This window comes from Aulostomus chinensis, chromosome 7, assembly GCF_037954235.1.
Source record: "Aulostomus chinensis isolate RoL2024-O1b breed Wild chromosome 7, RoL_Achi_v1.0, whole genome shotgun sequence".
In the NCBI taxonomy this organism is placed as follows: domain Eukaryota; kingdom Metazoa; phylum Chordata; class Actinopteri; order Syngnathiformes; family Aulostomidae; genus Aulostomus; species Aulostomus chinensis.
In genome coordinates this window covers 13,195,480-13,222,600 of record NC_141326.1, presented here as the reverse complement: position 1 = coordinate 13,222,600, position 27,121 = coordinate 13,195,480, and the positions used below count along the sequence as shown (strand labels likewise).

Here is a 27,121-nt window from a genome sequence, read left to right as displayed (position 1 = left end):
ATTCGAGATATATACAAGCTTTATAACGGATTCCTATGAGAGGCCTTCTTTTTCTGTCCCCCCGGGTTGCTTTTTTCTTTTTCTTTTTCTTTTTTTTTTTAAAAACGCACCTTAAATTTCATAAAAACTGTTAAAAAAATGAAAGAACAACTTAGAAAACATCTGACCCCGAAAGGTCATCTAATAAATCAAACTCCAGCAGACAAATGCGTTTGTAACTCCAGCAACTTCCTGAAGCTTCTTGGTAGAAGAAGAAATTCAATTAATTCAATTTGTATTTGAGCCAAAAATAGTTCTTGAATTATTTATTCCCTGACGTGTGTGAGTGCGTGTGTGAGCGTGTGAATGTGTGTGTGTGTGTGTGAGAACGCTGTAAATGAATTAGAGCAGGGTGCTCCTGTCCCTCCTCAACCCCTGACTCCACCCCCTGCCTTCTTCTGTCACACATCCGTGCTCACACCCAACACAAACACACACACACACACACACACACACACACACACACACACACACACACACACACACATGCTGAGAGCATGGAGGGAGGAGAGGGTCACTCCTCCTCACTCCTCCTCACTCCTCTGTCTCCATTCACAGAGAGAGCTGTAAGCAGAAGCGCTCTCCTCCTCGGATGGACTCTGTCTCTCCTCACCGAGCGCTCCTGTGGACGGGAACTGAAGCTCACAGAAAATTGTTCCGCTTTGATTTCTTCCCCGTGTTTTTCTAAGAAACGTTGACTGCTGCAACTCTTCTGCTTCGCCATGAACCAAAGGAGTTTCCAGAGTGGCTGTGTGGTGTCGTAAATAACTGACGGGCAGCATCTGAGCCAGAGAAGACCTGTGAGAGCTCAGGATTGTGGAGGCTGGTGGCTGTTGTGGGTTCGCCTCTGCACTGGTGGACAGGTAGAGATTAAAAATAGCCTCCTTTCTTCCTTGTTTTGTTCCTTGGACCACCATGGGTTCAGATGTTCGTGATCTGAACTCCCTGCTGCCCCCAGTCCCAGCAGGCCCCAACCCCAGCTGTCCGGCCCTACCTGTCAGCACGGCTCCTCAGTGGGCTCCAGTCTTGGACTTCCACACCGCCGCCTCCCCTTACTCCTCCCTGGGAGCCCCTCACACCTCCTTGGGACCACACTCCTATATCAAGCAGGAGCCCACCTGGGGGTCAACGGGCGACCCCCATCACCTCGACACCGATCCCCACTGCGGCCTCAGCGCCTTCACGGTCCACTTCTCGGGGCAGTTCACTGGGACGGGGGCATGCAGGTACGGGGCTGCATTCGGGGCGCCCCCTCCTCCACCGCCTTCCACCAGCCAGCCACCTTCAGTTGGAGCCCCGCACCACCACCAGCCCCCCAGCAGGATGTTCAGCAACCCTCCGTACCTGACCAACTGCATGGACACACAACCTGCATCCCGCAACCAGACAGGTAGGCTGAGTCCAGGGCTCAGGAGCCACTGGTGCTGGTCTCCTCACCTCAGCAAAGAAAAACATGTCGATTCACTGCCGCAAACATCTTCAACCGCCTGTCGCAACACATGAAGGGGAAAAGAGGACTTGAGAAAATAATGACGATAATAAAAACAATAATTTAAAAATAATAATAATAATAATAATAATAATAATAATCTCATGAAGTGAAGATGGCCTCAGGGTCCGAAGTTCTAAGTTCACCTCAAAATCCCTCTGCTCCAACAAGAGGACCCAGAGCCCTCATAAATATTCTGCCAAAACAGAAAAGAATCCAAAGAATACGCTCACAGAATCATTCCGCTTCCTTGTTTCATGGAAGGATGCAGAGAGTGTAGTGGATTTTGTTCAAAACCGGCTCCATTCCTCTGACCTATAGCCCCATAGAGGTCACGTGACGACCTGTTCGGCGGACGTCTGGGAGGTTTTTTTGGTAAATCCTCTCTGGTCGAGATGAGCTGCCCAATAAGCCTGATTTTCACAGAGCAGAAGGAAAGATGTCTCTCTCCGGAAAGGTCTGGATGCTGACGCCTAATGCCTCTCCTGAGACTCGTGTCATGAAGGAATTCATGCTCAAGCCAAAGATATCAGTGTTTGTATAGAAACAGTATTTTTAATAAATGACCTACTCGAAGGAAAGAAAGTACCTCGACTGTACATCAGACCAGTTCATGAACTTATTTTGACCCGAAACTTCCTGATGCTGCTCTGAGTTAAGAGTCTCTGAGCTAGTCATCAATGATTCATCTGAATTCTCACACAGTTTATTTTTTGATAAAAAAATTTATTTTTTTTAGAGGGATTCGGTATTTCAATCTTTCCATGGATCTGGTGTAACGTTCAGTAACTTTGTAAAAGTTCTTATTCTCAGGTCAGGATGTTGATTTCACCCTTAGACAGGAGACGGATCCCCATCCCGAGGGGTTTGGAGAAAAGCCTCAAACAAAACGAAATACAGACAAAAAGATGTGCGATGCTGTAAAGACAATAATTATCTTCAACAGTAGTCGATAAAAAAAAAAAAAATTAAATCTATTTTTGCCATCACGGTCTGAAATATGTCTAAAACATGCGTTTTTGTCGAAAAAGAAAGGCACGCATTTTTCCCGTGAAAAATAATCAAAAATCTCCGTCCTCGCTCTCATAACTGGAGCCTTTATTCTGTTTTTAATCTTAATTTGAAGTTGCACCTTGAAAGCGAGCGTCACAGGAACACCTCAGCGTCCAAGCTCACCTTCTCCTGCTTCCACGCAGGATCGTGAATCCGTTTATAGTTTGGCGAACAGATTAATTAGTAATAACAAAGTTATCAAGCAGATAATTTAGTAAAAACATTCTAATCAAAGGGCTGAGCCGACCTCTAACCTGTTTTATCTGCCGGCCTCTGCGGCTGGACGAGCACGGACAAACAGACTCACAGCAGGACCCGGGTCACACAGTAGAGCTGATAGCAGAGCAGGGTCACCCCGGGACCATGGCGGACCACCACACTCCCCTCCTAGTCTCCTCTCAGTGTTGGCGGGTTGAACAGATGCAACCGCTTTGTTTTGTTTATTTTTGTCCTTTTTAAAAAAAAAAAAAAAATCAGAAATGTGTGTTTGTAGGACTTTTTTTCCCCACATTTTTCTTTTGAGAATCGAAATTGCTTCCTTGGGGTTTGTTAGGTTTTAGCGTAACTGTTGCTGGCTGTCAAAAGATGCTTTGGATGGAGCTCAAGTGTTAATATTTTCACAATGAATTTACCATCTTGGAGAACATGTAATTAAAATATTTGATAAAAATGAAAATGAAATTTTTGCACATCTGTCAAAATTAAAATGAATTTATTAAGTAGTTCTGAGTTCTGCACAAAATTGAGATGAGGAGCTTGAAATGAAAAGCAAGAAGTATTGGGGGATTTCCAAACTTTGGGTTTTCCAGTTGAATTAAAAGTGACCTCATCACTTGTCACCTCAGTGCATACACATGAACACACATACACTCTCTCGCTCTCTCTCTCTCTCTCTCTCACACACACACACACACACACACACACACACACACACACAACACGAGAAGTCAGACAACAGGGGTGAGTGGAAGATAAATGGAGATGTTTAATGAGGGTTTTTTTGCTCCCCCCACACACATACAGACACACACACACACACACACACACACACACACACACATCATGTCAAGTCAAGTTGAGTTGCATTATAATTAATGAAGCATGTATGTGAGCGATTGTGTGTGTGTGTGTGTGTGTGTGTGTGTGTGTGTGTGTGTGTGTGTGTGTGTGTGTTTCAGTATGTGGGTGACTTATGGGTGTGTGTTCTGCCATTTAGTCAGTCACATCATGAGTCAGGTCTAGTTGGGAGTGTCAGGCACAGTCTCCTCCAAAGTGTGTGTGTGTGTGTGTGTGCGTGTGTGCGTGTGTGCGTGCGTGCGTGCGTGCCTTCGTGTGTGTTTGTGTGTGTGTGTGTATGAGAGTGTGTGTGTGTGTGTGAATGTGTGTGAGTGTGTGTGTGTGTGTGTGTGTGTGTGTGTGTGCAAGAAGTAATAATTAGTGAACCTATTTGTGAATTTTGGTGCCATGTTGTTTCATAAAATTAAACAAGTATAACACAGTTCAATCTCTTCTCTACAACAACGGTCATATTGCTTTTATATTTATGGAACATAAATGCAAATACATGCAAAAAGATATATAAAATCTTTAAAGTAAAGCAAAGAAAGTAGATTTCTTTGTACATTTGTTGCAAAATTTGATTGAATGCATTTTTTAAATTCTTGTTTGATAGCAGATTTATCTTTGAAAACGACTCAACCAAACCGATTTTTACGAGTCTTATAAAAACAGTCGATGAAATTGAACCACCTGTAACCAATCATTCATATTGGGTTTATTAGATTATCTGATCCGAATGTTTACAAGCAGATATTTTTTGTTATTCTGCTCAACAGCTGCAAAAATATCTTTTAGTGATTTTTAGGAAAACATGGTACTTTGTTTTATTCTTCTGTATGTAAATTACTGCTGTCGTACAATCCAATCCATCAGTGTTTTGATGTTAAAGCATCAGCTGCATGTCATAGCAGGAAATAAGGCCGTTCAGAATGTAATTGTATGTTCTCGTGTTTGGGAAGTGTGTGTATGCAAGCTAAGTTTTTCTTATTTGTGTGTTGCAGATTACATTGCGGTCGCGTTCGATGGAGCCGGTAATTACGGTCACACTCCTACACACCACAGCTCACAGTTCTCCAACCACTCCTTCAAACATGAGGACACTTTAACCCAGCAGAACAGCATGGGTACGTGAACCACACATACATGCACGCACGCACGCAAACACGCACACACACACAAACACGCACACATCACAGTCATAACAAACTGAAAATTGGGCAAAGATGGTGTGTGATTTACAGCCGTGTCCAGAAAACTAACTGCCGGAAGAAATCTGGAGAAACATTTGTCATATTTAACTAAGACTAATTTGGACATCAAATGGAATTTTTCCACCGGTCAATTTTGTTTTGTTTTTTAAAATGCATTTTCCAGTACAAACAAAAGCAGAACTGGGAAGGCACAGTATTTAAAGCCAGTGTGCGTGTGCAGCTGTGTGTGTATGGCAGCTCCGTGGCCCTCACATAGGGAGCGTCGTCTCCACGGTGACCTCGCCTGTCAGAGGTATAAATCACCCACATCCTGACTCACAAACTCCCTCGTCTTCTCCTCTCATCCCCTCTTTCTTCCACCCACCTCCCTTTAAGCCCTCCCCTCCCTGTGTTATTGGTAAATATTTAAAACTGTGCATTTTATGAGGGAGTTGCTGGACATTTTTTGCTTTCTTTTTCACAGCAAATGTTACCTTGGGGTTGAGAGAGATTTTGGAATGCACGAGAAATGTCGAGGGAGTCATTCACTACTCTGGCGGGGAAGCAGAGGCGGAGAAAAGAGCGAAGGGTTTTTTTTATATATATAATTTGTGGAAGAAAAGTAGCCAAACAAATGTGAGAACAAAAGGACAATAGAAAAGGCAGAGTGCAAGAGGTTTGTGACAGGTGGAAGTTGAAAAGCAGCATCCAGTGAGTTGGATGAGCCCTCACTGGAGTGTGTATGTGTGTGTCCGCATGCTGTAGGTGAGCAGCAGTATCCTGTACCCCCTCCAGTCTACGGGTGTCACACACCTTCAGACAGCTGCACCGGGAGTCAGGCGCTACTGCTGAGGAATCCGTACAACAGGTAACACACACACACACACACACACACACACGTAAAAACACAGACTTTGTGCACATACAATAAGAAAGCATCTATTTATATGATACACAAAGAGCGCTAATTCGACCGGAAATGCCTCTGAATCTATTGTTGATTGTAGTTTAGTGAAAGGTAGCAGCAGGATGCAGGTTTGAACAGGATGTTCACCTTCACCGTAGGTCTGTCTGCCATTGCAGCTTCCTCTCCTTCCTTTTCGGGTGCTGGGTCAGTGGTATTCATGTTAACTCACCCAGGACAAAAAGAGATATCTCCCTGAAGCGAGTCATTTCTGATGTGTGTTAAAAACTTAGGAGCTTGGTTTGACGGGTTTTACAAAGTCACCGTGCCACCAGCAAGCGGGAAGCTCTTGATTTTCTGACTCATTCCACTTCTACAAAGCAGGCTAATCCACTCAGTTCCTCTTTCCGACAAGATGCTCAGTGGTTTTATCACCTGAAGGACAGAATATTCAGCAGGCGAGTAATTCGATTACAGCCACTTTACTATGGAGGCACTGTGGAAACGTGTTCTTGTGCTTGGTGTGTGAAGCTTCTTTCATCAAATCATAGACGATGCGATAAATCCACCTGCTACGTTGAAATCTAAATGTTAATCGCAGTTCCATAATAAGAAAGAAGAGCGAAAACATTGTATTTAAACAGAGAGAAGGTAAAACAGATGATGAAATGAAGCACGTTTGCTCCAGGGGAGAAATAATGAACTTTTGTCGATGGGCTTCTCAGTCTGTCAGTCTTTTACTCGAACAACACATTAAGCCCTTGCCAACAGTCTTAACCGACACTGAAAGACACGTTGATGAGGCTCATGGCTGTAAAAAGAGTCCAGGAAAGTGACTTGTTACCTTGCTTTGCCAGTCCAGCTAATTAAACGTTAAAAACTGTTTATTTTTGTATTTTTGAGCCTGCTCACCCCTAATGATCAAAACCTGTATGAATATAATTAACAGAGCAGCGGGAGAACTTTTGAATAAGTGTGCTGTCAACTTATTAAAGGGAGCGTTGTAGGGAGGGACTCCTCCTCACTCCCCTGTTTGCTTGTTGTTCTGTTTCTAAATGAAACATTCCTCACATGACCCTGACACACTGCTTTCCATCGATGTTGGATGAGAAGGAATCCTCTGTAAATACCAATGCAGGGATGGACACAAGTGTGTGTGTGTGTGTGTGTGTGTGTGTGTGTGTGTGTGTGTGTGTGAGAGAGAGAGAGAGAGAGAGAGAGAGAGAGAGAGAGAGAGATGGACATAGAAGTCTGTGAGACTTTTTTGTTGTCAACATAACTGATAAATGTTCAGCAGACATACACGGATGGACACACACACACACACACACACACACACACACACACAATGTAATCTTGCAGCCTTGGTACTAACAAGACTGTATTTACTTTGCTTGCCATCAGCTTGTAACACTTGAATGACGAGAAATGCTGCTGACGTCTGACTCCATACAGAGAGAGAGAGAGAGAGAGCAAGAGTGTGTGTGTGTGTGTGTGTGTGTGTGTGTGTGTGTGTGTGTGTGTGTGTGTGTGTGTGTTTGTGTTGGGGGTAGGCTAACCCACACATACGGAGTCAAGTTAAAATCATCATATCATGAGCATCATCCCACTGAGGATCAGAGAGAGCTCTATCAGAGACATCTGGGACAGATGTGGACCCTGCTGATGTGTAGTACTCTTCCCTCCCACGTGTAATTGATCAGTGGAACTGGTGTAACATTTCTGCAAACCGTGGTGATCATAAGATTCACGCAGCAGAGACAGAAAAACAACTCAGGCCTGGTGACTCATCTCACTCATTGAGATCTAATCTGAAGAGAAATACGTCAGATCAGTTTAAGGGCGCGCTGCTGGGAACCTGACGACGGACATGCTGAGGTCCCTCACTCATCACAGCTCGTGTACAGTGGGCCACTTTCCTCTGGATGGATTCAGATCACTCCCGCAGCCACGAGGTCACTTCTGCTGTTCGTTACCGAACACGATCGATCGGAACCGAACATTCCTGGGAAGCTTCCCAGTCACTCTGTTGATCCGCTTGACTTTTCTAGATGTGATGGCGTTTACATGCAGCAGTTTTATCTCCACACACTCACTCCTGCAGCTCCTTCAGCGCTGCGGTGGCTCTTTCACGGGGAAAATAATAATTCAGCAACTGTCTTTCATCACTCTGTTCTCGTTCGTTTCTGTAAGCGTGACCAAAAAAACCAAAAAAAAAAAAAACCCCAAATACCAATCCACGGATTCGAAATCTTGGAAAATTTTGAGAACCCAACATCAGGAGAGGCCACGGAAAAATCCCTTGTTTCAATGCTTTGATTAATTTGTGGGAAGTTGCAGCTTGATAATAAGTAAATGGAGAGAACAAGTTATATTTTGTGACCATAAAGTACATATAATGTATATTTATATATTTTACAATTCATGGCTCATTTAGGCAACATTGTAAAATGTGACTTTGACCTGATGATGTCACTCCTGGAGTAACCAACCACAGTATTGTTCTGAGCGTTGCTGTGCGGAAAGATGAATGTATCAAATTTGACGGTGGAGATTTTTTTCACAAATGCTTGTTGATTGGTGTCAGATTTAGTCTAGTTTGAAGTCCAGACTTAAGTTCTCTTGTCTCTCTTTTTTACCCGGCAGCGTTGTAGCAGGGACCCAGGAAGAAACACTTTTCATCTTTGAGGCAGATCCATTTGACAATGCAAAAAAAAACTGCCTTTTTGAAAAAAAAAGAAGAAGAAGAAGAAGATAGAACTTGGAGAAGCTTTGCACTCTCCTTTAATTTTTCAGTTTTTGTTTTTTTTTAAGCCAACATTTTCCATTTTCTGATTTGTTATTGGTGTGGAGGAAGATATCTCCAAGGTACAAATCTCTTGGCAAGTCAAACCTAAACTATCTGCAGGGCTACATGGCAAGTTGAAAGAGAGGAAAAAAATATGCTTCGAACCCTCCAGAGTGCTTTTCCTTCCCTGCTTGTGTTATGGTGAATGTTGCTGTCAGAGACGTGATTGAAACTATCCCCTCATCTTTATTGCTCTTCATCTGCGCCGCTAGAGGGACCTATGACAGGGTTGCGAGCTCGCTTCCATCCGTTGGTTTCCGGCTAGATCGATGATGGGTCGTATGAGTCAGCAACAGAGTTGAAGTGTAGTATCATGTTTATTTGAAAATGTCACGGGTCATTACTTTAAATCTCTAGCTTGGCCTCCGTTCCAACGGTATTTCAGTATAAAAGATGTATGCTGTGCTGGCCCGGTGCTGCCGCCGCCGCCGTTGCTGCTGTAAAATAGTAGCTGTGTAATGAGCAGGGTACCAGGCACCGCATCGGTCTGCAGGTGGTGTGTTAAAGGGGTGTGGACTATAAATCCAGCGTGAGTGTGTGTGTGTGTGTGTGTGTGTGTGTGTGTGTGTGATCATGCATTGGTTTGTGGTGAGGTATTTAATCACATGGCAGGTCTGAATAATGATGGTGGGTTCTGCTGCTGTGTTAGATGGCTGTTACTGGAGAATGTAGCATCAATAGCACATTCTTTAACCTGTGATTCAGTGCAATTTGTGTTCGTATGTGCGTGTGTGTGTGTGTGTGTGTACCCTTCTTTTGAGGACAAAACAGGGCCATAGTGATGCAAACACACACTCAACGCTGTCCTGGTAAATGACAATCCATAATGCAGCTCATGAGTTGTTGTTTTTTCCTCTGCGTTTTGTCTTTCCTCCACAGTGGTGACAATTTATATCAAATGACCTCTCAGTTGGAGTGTGTGGCATGGAACCCTGTCAATACACTGGCATCCACCAGAAAGAGGTAGGAACTATCATCGCTCTCTTGAAATAGCTTCGGCCAGTCAAGTTGATGTGGAGAAAGACCAATCAGAGCGTGAGCCAGGGTCACTGAGGTGAAGGCTGGTTGTGTTGAAGCTGTCAATCAAAGAGTGGCATTTTTATGCTTTTCAGCTTGGTGTTTGATGACTTTTTCATCGGTAAGTAGATGAACTTCACGACACTGTGGAACGTTCAGGAACCGCTGCATCACCACCTCTTTCATCAGTAAGATGGTGAATAAATCACTTCGAGCATCTCCTGACTCTCAAAAATCTTAAAATCTCATCCTTCCGCATCCACATTAGCAGACGGCTAATTTGGCGAAGCCTCTGGCCAGTGTAGCCTGTATCTTTGCAGCAGAGTTGGAATCTCGCCACAGATTGAAACTCCATACATTGTGACAAGTGGGGATTTAGCTGGTGGTGATGATCTCGATGAGCAGCGCGAGAAGACATTTGTCCATCTGGATAATCTTTAATATGAAAATATGAAGCACTACAGCTTAAACAAATGGAAAATAGCCTCACTTTTCCTGGTAGAAAACCTAGTGTTGAGCATGCTGATGACTTTAAGTAAAATTCTAAACTTGTAGCTGATGAGGTTTCCCTGGACAAAGGTCATTCTAGTAGAAACCCTTTAGGAAGTTGGTGGCGAGGTGTAAATATCAGCCAGTCTAATTGTGGAGGTCACTAATTAGTAATCATCCACTGGGGACTGACATTTGACGACGAGAAATCTTGTACAAATAAATCTTATTTTATCCTGTTGTGTTCTTTCTGGACAAATGAGTGCAAATAGATAAATGACAGATTGTTGGATCCAAGCTAGCGTGGATAGCACTTGTGGGTGCTTCGTGATCGTGCTGCAGAAACACAGCTAATGATGAAAAAAACATACCACAGGCTCTTTTGGTTCCTTAAAAACTGGCAGCTGTGTCCACCATCTCTATCAAATTAAAACAGAAATATCTCAGACGCTTGGGAGAGAGGCTGAGTGAAGAAACAGCGTGCCCTCTTCAACCCTCTCAGCGCTACAGGACGTACTGTGCTGCGTGTCATCATGACCTGCAAAGCTGCACGCTGGTCGGCGTCTGTGTCGGCTCACAAATACCTTCCGAGCCAACATCCATCCATCATAGTTAGCAGATGAATGTGTGTGTGTGTGTGTGGGGGGGGGGGGTGCATAAAGGAGTCATAGTAAGAAAGAATGTGTGCATTTTTGTTTTTTTCAGAGGCGTTGCTGCGTCGAGTGTTCAGAATGAGCGACTGAGGCTCATCAAATCACGGCGTTGTTGCATTTGGTGAACACGTTATTATTTAATGGTTGGAGATTCTCTTTGAAGTTATTTTAGATACACAGAGTTCTGTTGTTGTCTTAATTAAAGTTTATCTGCGGCTCTTAGTCTTTCCTCACTTTTCTGTCAGTGAGGGGGAGCACGCAGGAGAAAGATGAGGAGGTGTGAGGGAGTAGGAAGAATGAGGGGGAGGGGTAGGGAGTCCGCGGGAGATAAAGAGGAATGGGGTGAGGAGAGGGAGATGAGGAAGAGGAAGTGTAAGGGAGTTGAGCTTGAAGAGGAAGAATGCAGTTGCAGTGTTCACACTAAACACAGAACCACATCACCTGTGAGTGAGGTCGGTGCAGGGAGGAGCAGAGAGGAGCAGAGAGGAGCAGGGAGGAGCAGAGAGGAGCAGGGAGGAGCAGGGAGGAGCAGGGAGGAGCAGAGAGGAGCAGGGAGGAGCAGAGAGGAGCAGGGAGGAGCAGAGAGCTCCATGACATCACTTGGTGCCGCTTCAGAAATGTTTTTTTTTTGCCAAAATCTCTAAGCAAAAGCTTTATTGACCCACATTTTTGTATTGTCTTTTTCTAACTTGATGCATTTCAAGGTCATGTTTTTGGCGCTCAGCTAGGCCAAGGTTACCAGGCGCTCGTCGCGGACTGTTAACAACTGAAAAAGTCGAGGTGTGATTCAGTCTAAACAGCTATTTTAAACAAAGTGCTTTTGTAGCTGAAGATGAACCACATGCAGCGCTGAACAAGTCTCACATCCACCTCGACCGGCTCCTGCCGCACAACCAATACTCACTGCAAAAATTTGGATTCAAATTTCTCTCCTTTTCTTTTTTTCTTGCCCCTTCATCTTAAGAGGACTTTCAACAAACAGGAATTTCAACTGTAATTATCTGTCATGCCTGTGCTGCTTTTATTTATTGGTCTGTGTAAAGATGTCAAATTTAACTGTCAAATGTTACTTAATGTTGTTTGAGAGGTGAAGCTTTGTTTGATCATTATTGACTAGCAACGGCTTCTTGGAATAAAACCAACCATCCATCAGTTTTCTACCGCTTATCCTTTTGAGGCATGGGGGGGGCTGGAGTCTATCTCAGCAGCCTTCAGGCGAGAGGCGGGGTTCACCCTGGACAGGTCACCAGTCCATCACAGGACCAACACATAGAGACAGACAACCATTCACACTCACAGTCACACCTACAGTCAGTTTAGAGTATCAATCAGCCTCGTCCTCTCTTGATGTCTTTGGACTGTGGGAGGAAGCTGGAGTACCAGAGAGAACCCACACAGGAACAGGGAGAACATGCAGACTCACACAGAAAGATCCTGTGATGGAGCCGGGACTCAGACCTGGAACCTTCTTGCTGTGAGGTGACAGTGCTGACCACTGCACCACTGTGCAGCCGGAATAAAACCAACTGTTGAAAATAATGTACTATGTATCGGAAAATGTGGTTTAGTTAACAGCACTGATGCAACAAAAGGGACTGAAAGGTCCAGTATTTGTTGGAGGCACCACCTGAACCTTCACCCTCACGTGGACGTTCTTGCAGTCACTGTCATTATCAGGCTGTTTTTGTTAGCTGCTCAGTTAGTTTGAGCTTTTCTCAGCTGTGTGTGTTGTGTTGATTATGTTAAATTATGGACTGACATAATAGTTTATACATTTACTGAGAGTGAATAATTCTTTTTGATCATTTGAGGGGGTTAACCAAACCTCCTTAGTTAAGCTATCATCCCCCGAAACCACAGCAAGGTTTATTGAATAGTGGGAAAGTGTCAGAGTTCCTGACTGAATTGTGACAATCCCTTGCTCACGATTTGAAAAAAAGAATGAACAAAGGTAAAGAAACCAATAATTGAAGCTCGCGGGGAAGAGTGAGGCAGACAAAGAGCACCTTGTAGCCACCTGGCCTCCTGCTGGACTGTCAGGGTTCAGGATGCGAACTCCCATCCTCCGCGCTCGCATAGACAGACAGAAATATAACACATTCATAGATTATCTGTTCCTCCGTGTGTTATCATGAGATGATATGAGAGGCAACACTGCCAGCTGTGTCACTCACTCCCAGACGTGTGTGAAATACTGCTTTGTGATGAATCAGAGCGTCATTGGTTGGTCAGCAGAAAGATAATCTGGGTGAACCCACGAAAAAAGGCAGATAGGCCCATTTCCCGTGGTGAGGAGATAAGTCGCCTCTGTTTGTTTGTTTTGGTGTTAAATCTGATGTCATGAATAAACCAGAAAATGTGTAAATAAACAGCATGGAGGACAACAGCATGTAAGGCGGCGACGGTGTTCTGCTGGTTTAAATCTTTTGCTTCAGTCTTTTTTGGAACTCAACACAGTCGGCAACAGAACAGCGTCATAGCATTGCAACTTGTTCATGCAGGTTGACACCAAAACTGATCAGTTGTCTCATTATAAACTTGAGCTGTAGACTTTCAGTCATGGACTGTTATTGTACTCTTGTGTTCTGGTTTTTGTGATGTTTGATATTGTTCCTTGTTTTCTAGTCACTTCCTGTTTTACTTGTAACCACGTCCCTCCTGTGTCTTAGTGACCTTTACACTTCCTGTCTTTGTTTGCTTCCCGCCTTCTTCGAGCGTCTCACCTGTGTCTTGTCAGTACCGAAGTCACTGCCGTTTAAAGCCCTATTCCTTGTTTCTCTTACCCAATCAGCGCCCACCCTGCCCTCGCGTTCCCCCGCCTGTTTTTTGTTTTGTCATTAGTTGAGTTGGTATTTTAGTTTGGTCCTTTTTGACAGTCCGACTGAGACTGCCTGTTTAGATTGCCTGCCTGTTAATGTGTTTTTGTAAGTTTAGTTTTCTTTTCATCACGAAGACATATCTTTAGTTCTTCTACTTTGCCTGCGTCTTTGGTCTGCATTTGGGTCCTGCTCCACCAGCAGTGCCAACAGAGGAAACAGTTTCACCAGTAATGAACCCTGCGGGCCAACGAGGACAGATTATTACACTTTTTGGATATTTCGGGAGTGTACCCGAGTGCGCTTCTCTGGAACCACCAGTGTTCCCGTCCTGGGCTCAACGGTCCATTTTTGAAGAAGCACTCCGCGTGCTCCTCTTACTCTCCTGTGTGCTCCTTTTCTTCCGTGCTCCTCCTCTGAATGCTCTTCTTCTTCTGCATGCATTGCTGAAGTTGCCCTAGCCTTCTTCCACATGGAGGAACATATACACTTCCTCTTTTTCAGGTGTAATGATGTGCCCAAGACGGTCAGGTCAAGCCCGGGTCATCGGCCCAGGGTCAGTTAAGCTATAACTCTGCCTCCCCAAACAGCTGCTGATAATAAGTTAGCGAAGGTCATCGCTGCTCTCCTAGTATGGTCAACTCCTCAGTCCTCCATAATAAAATACTGCTGTCTGCACGGAGAGAAACATATTTCTGGGCTGAGAGGCTGTGAAATCTTGTTTCAGCTCATTATAGCGAGGTTATTGATAGGGATGAGGTTGGTTTAAAGCCTCTTGCAGGAAAGGGTTCATCAGAATTGATTTCGCGTGTGCCTTGTGCCAGATGTACTGTGGTTGCTGTTCCCTGGATCAAGCTCCATTAAAAGACTCCTTAAGACTGAGCCTACTTGTTTTCGTTTCATCACCGTCAAGAAGTTCCGCAAATTTCCAAAACACTCCCGAGTCTATTTCTGTTCCAGCTGAGCGTACAAAGCTGCCGCCGCCTGCATCTGTTCCGGTTCCAGCCAATTGGACAAAGCAGTCGCAGCCAATTCCAGTGACTGTTTAGGCTGGACAGCAGCCTTCGCATGTTCCGTCTGGGCTGTCAACAAATCCAGAGACTTTTGACTGGGAAGTCTGTGCTGCAGCCACCCAATCCTGTTCTTGCTGCAGGTGGGACACAAATGTTGCGACATCCAGGGCCATCTGTGACAGATCCTGGGCAATTGCTGCTTGATCCTGTGCTGGCTGGGAGATCATTATTCCCGCCACCTCCTGATCTTGTGCTGGCCGGGTTGTCACTGCCTCCTGGTCCACTACCTGATCCTATTCTACCTTGCCATGGGCCACCAGAATGGCTCCACATCAGTCTCAAATGTGGGGGGCATCCTCCAGAGCCGCCTGTCTCGCCAGTCAGCTGGTCTTCTGCCTACTGCCCTCTGGTGTGTGCAACAGGCAGTCAGTCTAAGTTTGCCAAGACTGCTCACCTCCAGGACACAATTTACCTTAGAAATATCTTCCTTTCTTCTACTTTGCCATCCTTTTTGCATTTCGGTTCTGCTCCACCAACACCACCAACTGACAACAGTTGCTAATGCAGGATCATTTAAACTGGGATTGAATGCTGGTTGGGCGGCACGGTGGTACAGTGGTCAGCACTGTCGCCTCACAGCAAGAAGCTTCTGGGTTGGAGCCCTGGCTTGAACACGGGATCTTTCTGTGTGAGTCTGCATGTTCTCCCTGTTCCTGTGTGGGTTCTCTCTGGTACTCAAGCTTCCTCCCACAGTCCAAAGACATCAAGAGGGGACGAGGCTGATTGATACTCTAAATTGACTGTAGGTGTGACTGTGAGTGTGAATGGTTGTCTGTCTCTATGTGTTGGCCCTGTGATGGACTGGTGACCTGTCCAGGGTGAACCTCGCCTCTCACCTGAAAGCTGCTGGGATAGGCTCCACCCCCCCGTGACCCTTAACAGGATAAGCAGTAGAAAGTGGATGGATGGATGGATGGATGGATGGATGGATGCTGGTTAAAGCTGTTACCCTGTGTAAGCATGTTTTCTGGTAAGTGAAAGAGGCTGGTTTAAGCTTAGGAGCCTCTTTAAGGTAACAAACCGGCTTCAGTGCTTCTTAGCTTAGCTTCTACAAGCACCCGTAGCTCCACAGAAACAAAAGACGTTCTTAGATTTGGTGCTTTGATCATGTCAGTCTTATGACTTTGAAGGCCGTTGGATTCCATGTTGTGTATGGTAACGTTAGAATTATTTTTCTTTCTACATTAATAGTCAGGTTTTTCCTGCAGTTTTCAGTGTTTTCGAGGTATGCGGCTTACTTTACTTTTGCTGTGATACTATTATATGACCTTATAGGTGTCTGTGCTCGGTTCAGGAACTGGTTTAAAAATACAGCTGAGGCAGTCGACATTTTGGCTTGCCTTATCAATGCAAGCACATTGCCAGGACCTAAAGTGAAGCAGCCAACAATATTATTCACACCTGTGCTTTTCCTTGAAATGTCCTTTTTGACAAAGACCAAGTGCCGACTGTTCTACTCTATGTCACATAACATACTGAAACTTCCCAGAAATATTTATAACATGAAATAAATCTACCTGACACACAAGCAGCTATGTCCAAACCTCCTCCACCTGTACATACGTCACAAGCCTATACATTTAGCTTCAGGCCTTATTGTTGCAATACTCAAAGTTCTACTAATACACTTACACACCAATGTAGCATTCTTCATCCTGCAGGGCTCAGCTTCATCCCCATAAATCAAGAGAACTAAAAAAGACTGGTCTGTGTTTTGGGACGTGTGTGACTAGATGAACATGTTTGAGTAACGATGCCCTCATGACCAAGCCTGCACACAACACACAAAGTCGAACAGCTCATGCTCTATATTTCTTTACCGCTCTGAAGCATTTCTGTCTGCTGTACATTTATTTGAGCGTAGGCTGTAACAGTTCACACAGAAAACCCTCCTTTAAAGCTATGTGTAACTGGACAGGCGCTGTGTGGTATATTCTGATATTTTTAACTGGCATAGAGTTTCTGTTGTTGTTTTTTTTGTGATAAACAGACAAATGATGGTTATCTTTTTCCTGCAAAACAGTTTAGCACAACTGTTAGCTTGTTAACAAGCTTGGTAACTAGCCTGCTATATTGTTTGTTACACACTCACAACCTATGAAATGTTTCTTGCTTGTGTTCATAATCGGTAGCAAAAAAAGAGCATTTCCACTGTTAGTAGAAGCAGTTCCATTATTTAGGTGGGGTTAATGTAATACCTACAAAGGCTACTTCAAATACTTTACAAATACCAACCTGACGTTACGCAACGCCATACTCGTGTCTGTTTCCCTTTTCTTGTAATACTTACCAAAATGAAAAGCTATAGAAAAATTATCTAAGTTTGTCCTCCTGAAATGTTTATTTGATGCGTCCTCTCGTGCTGCGCTGACATTTTCTCATTTTCCAACCCCCCCCCCCCCCCCCCCCCCCCATTCTGGGTAACCTGAAATACATTGCAACTGGAGCACTAGCAAGAGAATAGCGCCATGATCATAACTTCACATATTTTAAATTAGATAGGCTTTGTGGTGATACTTCACCCAAAAAGTATATTTTGTCTTTAAATATCACTCGTTCATGGTTGCACCAACCAGCTGGTGCAACTTTGAACCAACGAGCTCACGCTGGTTCAAAGTTGCACCAAACAGGAAGTGGTGTAGTTAGTCTGTAGTTCAAATCAACGTGATAGTGGATTACGTAGCATATGGCTGGATAAAGAAAACCTTGCTTGAGACCTTTTGAATGGACAATTTTGTAAAGTTTTGCTGTTGTTAGCAGGTTGTGGCTGTTGGGTGCCGTTAGCTTCAAGCTAAATAGAAGTGGCTGGCACTTCTACATTCTGCAGTCACAAAAACGTGATGCAGTGGTGAAAACATGTCTTTGTGAGCTCAAAGCATTTATTTGTATGTACCAAAAAAGAAAAACTGCACTTTTTGTGTTACTTATTGCTTTAATTAGCATTGTGTGAACTTGTAAGGTGTTGGCTTTCATTTATGTAAAACTTAGAGTATAAACAACCACACAGACTTGATTGATTGTTTACAACAGAGAAATGATGACGGCTGTTCCACAACTGCTGAGCTCCTCTGAAGTGAATCAACTGATGAAATCATTTGAAAGTCCCTACCTTCCCTCTCTTTGCTCTTTCTGTGTTGGCAGCCATGCAGCAGGCTACGACAGTGACCCCAGCACCCCCATGGTGTACAGCTGCAGCACGCAGTACCGCATCCACACACACGGAGTCTTCAGGGGCATACAGGTAGGAAACAGCCCCTCTGTCCATACACCTTTTAATACTTAATAGACTTCCATATGTTACACATAAAATACACAAGCGAACACTTCGGAGAGCAAAACACAGTTTTTGGACTGCGGAGGATGAGGAGGAGAGTAGCCTGATGCAACGACCAGGCTATGCGAAGAGGAAATACTGATATGTAGCAGAGCACAAAACACACACATACCTACAGAACACACACACATGCACGCGCGCGCCCACACACACACACACACACACACACACACACACACACACACACACACACACACACACACACACACACATTTTTAAAGAGTACCTCTGAAGGCCAAAAAGAATCTTTTTTCCACAAATCCATTAGCAGTGGAGAAACACACAACTGCACTGGGTAAAGATACAGTTTCCATACGAGGGCCGGTATGTTAATAAATCATTACGTCTTAATTATTGTCTGTCAGCAACTCTAAAGGACAGAGAGGGAGAGATTCTCCAGGCCTGCTCTTAGTCCACGGCAGCACTTTTTGGGACTTTTTCCTTCTTTTCAGGGCCTGCCTCATCATCGCTCCTGCTCATTTTTAGTCTTGGCTTCTTTTGTTCCCTGCTTGAAATGGATTGCACAAAACACACATAAGTGATCTGGCTCAGTGTAAAAGAATAAACAAACTCTCACTCATGCGCCTTTTAAAGCACAATTGAAGAGCCGAGCTCAAATGAAAGGGAACAGATTTTGAGTCCTTTTTGGTGTAAGGATTACAATAATTCCCAGGGACTGCCAAAGGAAACACAGAGGACAGCCAGAGAATTTCATTCATGTTGGCTGATGATGAGTGAAACTCATCACGCAGCTTCTTGGAAACTCAGATACACAAATTACTAAATGACAGCTAATTGTATCAAGGTCACTTGGTCATAGTTGATCTGTAACTAAACTTATAAGAACTACATTTATACATGCGATTACTTCTTCCTACCCCCTAAACTAAAGGAGCCTGACACTTGCGACCCCCGCTAGTCTCACAAGTAGCTGAAGCACACAAACGTTTCACATATACACAGTCATAAACTAAATTACCTCCAAAATAAGCTTCTTCCAATCATTGAAATAAAAGAAAAATGTACTTTTGTTTAAGATCATCACACCTTTATTGCAGTTCATTATAAAACTGTCCCAACTGTACTTATTTTGAACCTCACCTTTCATAATGTTGCTTGCTCACAAACAGCTAGCTCCTATTAGCCGGAGCACCAACTCTAACAGAATTCTGAAAAATAGAACAAACAAAACAAAAGCAGCAAATAAAAGACTTTCCGTAAAAAGTTAAAACAGTCAAATTGTAAAGTTCAGTTTATTAGAGTCGTCAGCAGATTTTTGCTGATCAGTTAGCTTTTCTGCCGACAAAATCACTTCCAGTGAAGAAATTTTGCTTTCAGAATGAAAACAGTAATGCATTATTATTATTATTATTATTATTATTATTATTATTATTACTATGTCAAGCTGGATTTGAGAATCTCATTCTTACTGGAACCCCTCACTCCACCATATAGTGAGTGTGCCATTATGGAGCGCTGTCAGACTGTATAATGGGAATTATTATTATACCCTGTAGTTGACGCGAGTCACCCAGGAGAAGTAGTGACCATTAGTCACTAACCAGGAGGTGTGCGTCTCTCTAGCTGACAGAAATATGGCAGGCAGACAACAGGAGACCTGCCGTGTCCCGAGTGTTAGAGGTCCGTGGACAGAGAGCAGTAGTGGAGAAGGGCACAGCAAGCGCGGTCAGCTAACATCACTTCCTCTGTACTGGACCCCTACCTATGGGACACTACGGCCCCCCTACTCTTTTTTTTCTTTTCGTTCCCTTCATCTTTGCCCGTGCATTGCTGTTATAAGTTTTAACAAGGTCCGACTCCACTGATTTTTATGTCTTGAGGAATTTGGGTCCAGGTCTCAACCTTTTTTTTAATCAGTAATAATCTCCCTCATGCTCACAGTTGGACTCCTGACAAAAGAACATCATTTTAACATGATCTTCAGTAAAAATACAGACTTTGAAATTTCTTTTATGGAACTTTTTGTGGAACTTTTCTGGACATGACATGAGGACCCCACTTGCTCTCTCCTTCTTCTGTTAAAACCTGTATTTGCGCTCCCTATTGGGAAAACAAGGCAAGGCAAGGCAAGGCAATTTTATTTGTAGAGCCCGTTTTCACCACCAGTTTGTCTCAAAGGGCTTCACATGGCATCATAACAACGTCCTCTGCCCTTTGACCCTCACATCGACTGAGGAAAAACTCCATAGAAAACCCTTTTAACAGGGAAAAATCTGAGAAACCTCAGGGTGAGCAACAGAGGAGGGATCCCTCACCCAGGACGGACAGACGTGCAGTAGATGTTGTTACAGACAAGAAAACAGTTCACAATACAAAATGTGGGAAACATGGAAATGTTAATAACAGCTGAAGAAGGAAGCTTCTGGTAGGGGAGGCAGGGAGAGCAAGCCAGCTTGATGGGGGACTGGATGGCAGACTGGTTCATGGAAGGAGAGCGCAGGCCAGTGTAACAGTAGGGAATAAGAGGGGGGGGGGCGATGCAGGCGGCGGTTGGGGCTCTGGTGGATCTGTGGAAACACAGAGAGACTGCGAGACACCAAGGCCAAACTACAAAGTGGAACAAGTAGTGGTAGTGACAGTTCCAAAAATGTGCAGGGAGGAGAGGAGGAGAGAGGGGGAGAGGAGAGGAGAGGAGAGGAGAGGAGATGAGGGAAGGGCTCCATGTAACCTGATGTGTCCCCCAGCAGTCTAAGCCTGTAGCAGCATAGCTATCAATGGTTCAGAGCTACCTGAACCAGTCCTAACTGAAGGCTCTGTCATAGAGGAAGGTCTTAAGCCTGGACTTAAACGTAGTTAAAGTGTCTGCCTCTCTGACCCATGGAGAGAGCTGGTTCCACAGTAAAGGAGCCCGGTAACTAAAGTTACACTAAAGTTACACTAAAGTTACACAAGTTACATTAAACACACGAGTTTAGTAGCCCTATGTTTCATTCGGGTTTCTGATCATTACTTTGATAACTGCAACTCAACTGACTGTTGCTCCATGAGGCTAAACAGGGAAAATGAGGAGCAGATGGCTGCAGGAGCTGGGAGAAAGACAGTGGCTGGAAGTGGAGAAGGAGAGAGCAGTAAGGTTTGAGGTAAAGGTTTAAAAGAGGCATCAGATCAAGAACAGGAGATCAAGAAGTGAGAATCATGTTTGGAGATGAAGCCTTCTCAAGGTCAGTGATAAAAACGCAGAGGTTTGCAAAACACATTTTTAAAAAAAATGCTTCTTTTTTTTTGCTGTTCCTGATCTAGAACACAAGACTTTTAGTTGAGCAGCGTTATTTCCTGTGACTGCTCTCCTCGAGCATCTGCAGGGAGCAGCAGGACTTAATGGGGCGCTCTGGAAGGGGGGTCTGTCTGAAAGGCGTGACTAACAGCTCCCTCAAGGCTGCAGTCACCCGGGGGTCATTGTACAGCTAATTATCATCTCATGAAAATAAATAATGAATATGACCATTTTATTATAATGATCCAAATGAGCTAGACTGATTACACACACTTTATTAACAAACTGGACAGATTTAACAGTCTGTCGTCTAAATTAGATTTGACGGTTTTAATTACTGACATCCAGGATATTTTTTGTCTTGAGTGCTTTGTGTTTGAATTGAAGTGTGTGTGTGTGTGTGTGTGTGTGTGTGTGTGTGTGTGTGTGTGTGTGTGCGCGCGCGTGCAGGATGTACGGCGGGTGCCCAGCATCGCTCCAGCCATCGTGCGATCAGAGGGCAGCGAGAAGCGTCCGTTCATGTGTGCCTACCCAGGATGCAACAAACGCTACTTTAAACAGTCTCACCTGCAGACGCACGGTCGCAAACACACAGGTGAGGCACAAGTTTATCATCTCTTCTGTCGTATTACACAAACAATCCCAGTCATAGAGGCAGTAAAAAACAACAGAATTTTTTAGTAACACACACACACACACACACACAGACAGAGTTTAATACATTTGTGGTTTACATCTTTGACGCTGTGCACCGATTGTTTTTGTTGTTTCTGAATTTGCATAATATATCTAGAATCTTTGCTCATATTGAAACTATTATGATTATTATTAGAGGGGAAAGTAGAATAAAAGGGTTGAATAGCAAAGAAAAGACAACTGACTGGGTAGTTTTATTACTGTGACAACTAACAATAATCTAAGAATATCTCAGAGTAACACAGAAGTCCCATTTTTGCTGTTACACTTTACCTGTTGTGTAGTTGTGCAGCACCAAACTAAAGTGTCTGTGAAGGAAACACCAACGCTCAGTTTCTCTGTTTGTACCTGAGAGTCATATCTCTGATAATCGAATAAATCAAAGTAACTGTGTCTGTCCAGGGGAGAAACCCTACCAGTGCGAGTTCACTGACTGTGGCCGCGGGTTCTCTCGCTCCGACCAGCTCAAAAGACACCAGAGGAGGCACACAGGTTTGACTCCCTTTATCAACCGCCTCTGTTTTGTCTCTCTTCCCTCCCTTGGTTTCTCTCCCTACTTGCTTTCCTCAGCTGTTTGCATGAAAATGGAGTCGTGCACCGTTGCGTGCACAGTTGTATGTACACTGGTGTTTACAGTGGTGTGTACTGTTGTGTGTAAAGTTGTTCGTACAGTGGTGTGCATAGCTGTGCGTAAAGTTGTGTGTACAGACAAAGTTGCTAAAGGCTGCCCAGACTTTGGAATGGCTTCCCTGCAAGCCTCTGCTCTACTGTGTTTCTCTATCTCCCTGTGTGTGTGTGTGTGTGTGTGTGTGTGTGTGTGTGTGTGTGTGTGTGTGTGCATGCACACCGTACATGTGTTTAGGAGTTAAACCCTTCGAATGCGAGACGTGTCAGAGAAAGTTCGCTCGGTCTGACCACCTTAAGACACACATCCGGACTCATACAGGTAAAACAAGTGCGTAAACTTTTATTTTTTCATTTCTTCTTCATTCATTTGATGTTAACACATGTTGCTAAAAGTATTCCATTTGAATATCAGTATTTAATTAATTCCTATAATTATGTGAGATTGAAAACAGTCCTGTAAAGTTTTACAATCCAGCCTATAATAATTTCTCCTATTCTGTCATTCTCTTTCCTCCCATCCTGTCCATCGTATCCCGCCTCCCTTCAGGTGAGAAGCCGTTTAACTGCCGTTGGCCGAACTGTCAGAAGAAGTTTGCTCGGAGCGATGAGTTGGTGCGACACCACAACATGCACCAGAGGAACCTCACCAAGCTCCAGCTGGCCATTTGAGTCCTCAAGATTGGGGTTCCATCTGGTCACATGTTCTGTTTGGGGTTAATCCAAATGTTGCTGTCGCTGAAAACAAGCTAGACGTTCTATGAATACTAAACCCATTTAGCCTTGCACTCTTAAATCAAGAGACAGATTCTGTTGTGTCCTTTGTCCATCAAAACTTTTTATTCTACACTTACGTTACCCACAATGCAACTCCTTTAGCCAGTAGTCGAGTCAGAGATGCAGGAGTGTTATGCTAACAGTGGCTAATATTGTAGCCGCTAATCTAAACGGGGCTCAGTTGTTGTTTTGTCCCATATGACAGAGACTCAGGTGACATCACCATGTGGCTGTACATCGGGTTTTAATGCACGCTTTTCTCCCGATGGAACCTTAGAACACTTCATGAAACCTTTTATTCACATGAGCTGTAGCACAACCCAGGATCCGGGGCTCAAAGTGGGCCGGTACTCACCAGTAGCCTCCACATCACCGGCTCCTTTTAGTCTTACTGTACCCTAGAACCAGCGTCATCCAGGGGGCCTGATCATGATGTCGGCTTAAGTGAGTGGTGCAACATAAGGCTTTAGGACACATTTGACAGAACCACAGGCACTTTCTCCAAGAAACAGGAACCTTTGGAGAACCTACCTTTGTTTCAAGCGCAGTATCTGGGATCTAGATTTAGATTCGAGACATTATTTGAACCCTAAAAAAGCCTCACTCTTGGAGTTGGTACTTTCTGGAATTTTAGGACACGTGGGGTGATTTCCCATGTTTAAGAGTCAACAAACTGAATGATTATTGGAGGAGAAAAAAAATGAGAGCTAAATACTTATGGGCTGTGGTCAGGTCCAGGCCTTACTAGCTGTTCATGCTGAAGACGACATTCAGCCAGAATTATAGACAGCGACTCACAGAGTGTTGAGCCGTTTCATTCATCAGCGGACTAATTCACTTTATCTCTTACATCGCGATCAATCAAAAGACAGATGCCAATGGGCTGACGGAACCTTCCAGGCCAAATATTTGCCTTCAGTGGTCAGTGGACTGAGCTCACCTCCTCTAAATACTCTCTTTGGCTCCAGATCTTCTCAGTCACATCACAAATCTGGGAAAAATTGTACTTCACTGTGCAAAACAACGGAGGTTTAAACCTCAGACGTCTCCAATCTGTATGGTGACCCCCTGGTTAGGTCATACGAGAATACAGATAAATTTGAAATGCCTGCAAATCCCACACAAAAAGCTCAATGTTTCGAACCACTGCATTGACATAGAAGCTAAAACCTGGCTCAAGGTTTGGCTTCTGATGACCAGACGGACGGTTAAAACTGGACCTCCTGCACTGTGGTCGTCCCGCCTGTCGTAGCTGACACAACTATCCCCTTCTCTTCCACCAGCGCAGGCTGTTCTCAGTCCTCATTTCTCACCATACTCATCCACAATCCAAGGCCCAGTTTGGCACCGCGGGTTTTAGCTCCTAAAATGACAGAAACCTGTAAATATTGAATTCGTAGGTGAGTGTTTATGCCACCGTAATGGTGCTAGAGTGAGTGTGTGTTCATGGTAATGACGGAGCATGCCACCCAGTGCAACAGTGTGAATATGCAGATGTGAATATAAAAATGTACATAAACCCCAAAAATGTTTGACCTGCAGCGTAATCCTGCGCCATCTCACCGAAAAATGTTTCCACGGCACAGCAGAAAAGTGATATTTCACTCCCCAGTTGTTGTCTCGCCACCATGTGTACAGGGAGATCAAAGCCCATGATTGGCTCCACACGTGCTCCTGTTGTAAATATCTTGAACTGCTTATTTATTGTCTTTTCATGGACAGAATTTGCTTCACTGGAAGGATGTAAAGGGAGAGGGGTGATACACAGCCCTCACTGTTTTTCCACACTGCAAAAAGCAGTCTGGCCAAATGTAACTGTCCACTTTCTAGTTAAAAAACAACAAATAAACTTACTACACTTTCTGTAAGACATAATGGTATCATCTCAGTAAGATGAGAGGTGCATTTTAAAGACAAACTCTCTCAAAAATTGCCATTGGCTTACTAGTGTCATGGTGTTGTACTTATTTCCAGCAATGACAACATTTTTTTAAAAATCAAGTTATCATGGGTGTTGTGGTTGTAGTCTAATCCGTGAAGTAATCTGCCTCCGTAGTGAAGAAAACGCTCTTCATCTTACTGAGATCACGCCTGCTAAGTGTTTTATGAGATGTTTCTTCAGAGTAAAACTCGACTTGGCCAGACTTCTTTTTTTGCAGCGTGCTAGTTCTCACTGTTAGAGGAGGCTTCGATAGTTCAGCCATCAGCTCAAGTGAACCTTTTTCATCTTGACCTCGTCGGCCGCGTCCACAGTGTTAGGTTTTCGGCGTTCACCGTGCTCAGCATATCTGTTGCAAACATAGATTCGCCTTTATGTTTGAAGATTTACGAAAGCTGATGCAGTTTGTTTTTGAGTAATGTGAGTTGTTGTTTTTTTTTCTTTTCCTCCACTTGGCGCTCTTAGAGCTCACTTGTCTTTGCGGCGTGTAAATATTGCTGGACTTGGCGTTGTTGTAGACATTGCAAGCTCTAAAATATGCCTGCTGGGTCACACTGGCTCTGTGTCCAGCACATTATGGTCAAGATGTAATTAATATTTCTTTCCAATGGGGAAAATATATAACTTAACTGATATATTTTGAACTTTATTTTTTCTTTGATGTGTTTTAATATTTGAGTCATAAAACAGCAAATGTCAGTGAAACATTTTGTACTCAGAAGTGTTATTATTGAAAATGATGTTTTCTCTCTGTGTAAATGTATTGTGGCTGTTTTGATACAGTAACATTTTTGTCTTTGTGGTCTTTATTTATTCATTTGAAGGCCAAGTCTGTGGTTTCTTTTTTAAAGTCATGCTTTATTATTAATCAATATGAAATAATGAAATTTTGCAAACCCTGGCCAAGAAGAGCTTTAAAAAATCATTCCAGAGAGAGGAACAGACTTGCTCCAGATCCTCCTGTGCGCATGTTAACAGCACCTAGTACAGTACAGTACCATCCACTTTCCTCTCTTTATCTCTCACCAGATTCTTCATTGCATTCCTTGGCCCCCTCGGTAAAAAAAAAAAAAAAAAGAAAGAAAGAAAAAAAGAAAAAGAAAAAAGTCTGATAAAAATGAACATGTTTTCTTTCAGTCTCTCTCTCTCCGTTCTTTCACTCCCCTCGCGTTGCTTCCTCTCCTAACCCCGCTCCGTCTCATCCTTCCACATCCACGTTAGAGCTAATTTTGGGCTTCTAAATAGCAGGAGAGTATTTTCACAACTTTTAAAAACGCCACTACAGATTTTATGGAAAGAGAAAGCGGCGAGACGGAGACGGATGGAAGCAAAGATGGATAAAGACAGATAGAGCCATGTTTCTTTTGTGAACTTTTATCACAAGTTTAGCCAAAGTGTTAGTGTAAATCAGACATGTCCGATTCCCTGGGTGGAAATCCCCTGAAACTCCCCAGGGCTCTCGTGCTATATCTCAGCTGTCGGACACGAGGCCTATATCTCTCATCTCCCTCTCCCGTGTGTGTGTGTGTGTGTGTGTGTGTGTGTGTGTGTGTGTGTGTGTGTGTGTGTGTGTGTGTGTGTGTGTGTGTGTGTGTCAGTGTTTCATCTCCGTCCCAGTCTCATGCTGCTGAGGGTCTTTGAAGCGAGGTAGCTGGTCAGTGTAACTGTGGTTTTGTCCACTTTCAGTAATCACATCTAAATTCTCCACTTAGGGCAGATAGAGAGAAACATGGCGAGGAACTCTAGTGAAGGTTAGCGAGTCGGGATGAAAGCAGATGGGCCCACACAGACCCTACAACTGTGGAGTCCAAAACCTATTCACCAAATTATGGCAAAAAAAACCAACAACTAAGTTTATATCCTCAAGAGAAAATGATTTTGCTGTC

At 43.9% G+C, this 27,121-nt stretch overlaps 1 protein-coding gene across 7 annotated transcripts; it reads left to right on the top strand.

Annotated features, from left to right (window-relative positions):
- The first annotated feature begins 595 nt into the window (after positions 1–595).
- On the top strand, positions 596–27,121 carry wt1a (WT1 transcription factor a). Of its 7 annotated transcripts, none has more exons than XM_086208538.1 (9): positions 596–1,429; positions 4,642–4,764; positions 5,596–5,698; positions 9,462–9,545; positions 17,772–17,871; positions 21,650–21,794; positions 22,298–22,387; positions 22,758–22,841; positions 23,070–27,121. In XM_086208538.1, the coding sequence occupies exons 1-9, from the start codon at positions 955–957 to the stop codon at positions 23,189–23,191; spliced, it is 1,326 nt and encodes a 441-aa protein (XP_086064664.1). In that variant the 5' UTR covers positions 596–954; the 3' UTR covers positions 23,192–27,121. The 7 variants fall into 7 exon arrangements, with proteins under 7 accessions (XP_086064664.1, XP_086064663.1, XP_086064666.1 ...); XM_086208537.1 differs by having other exon boundaries at positions 22,758–22,850; XM_086208540.1 differs by lacking the exon at positions 9,462–9,545.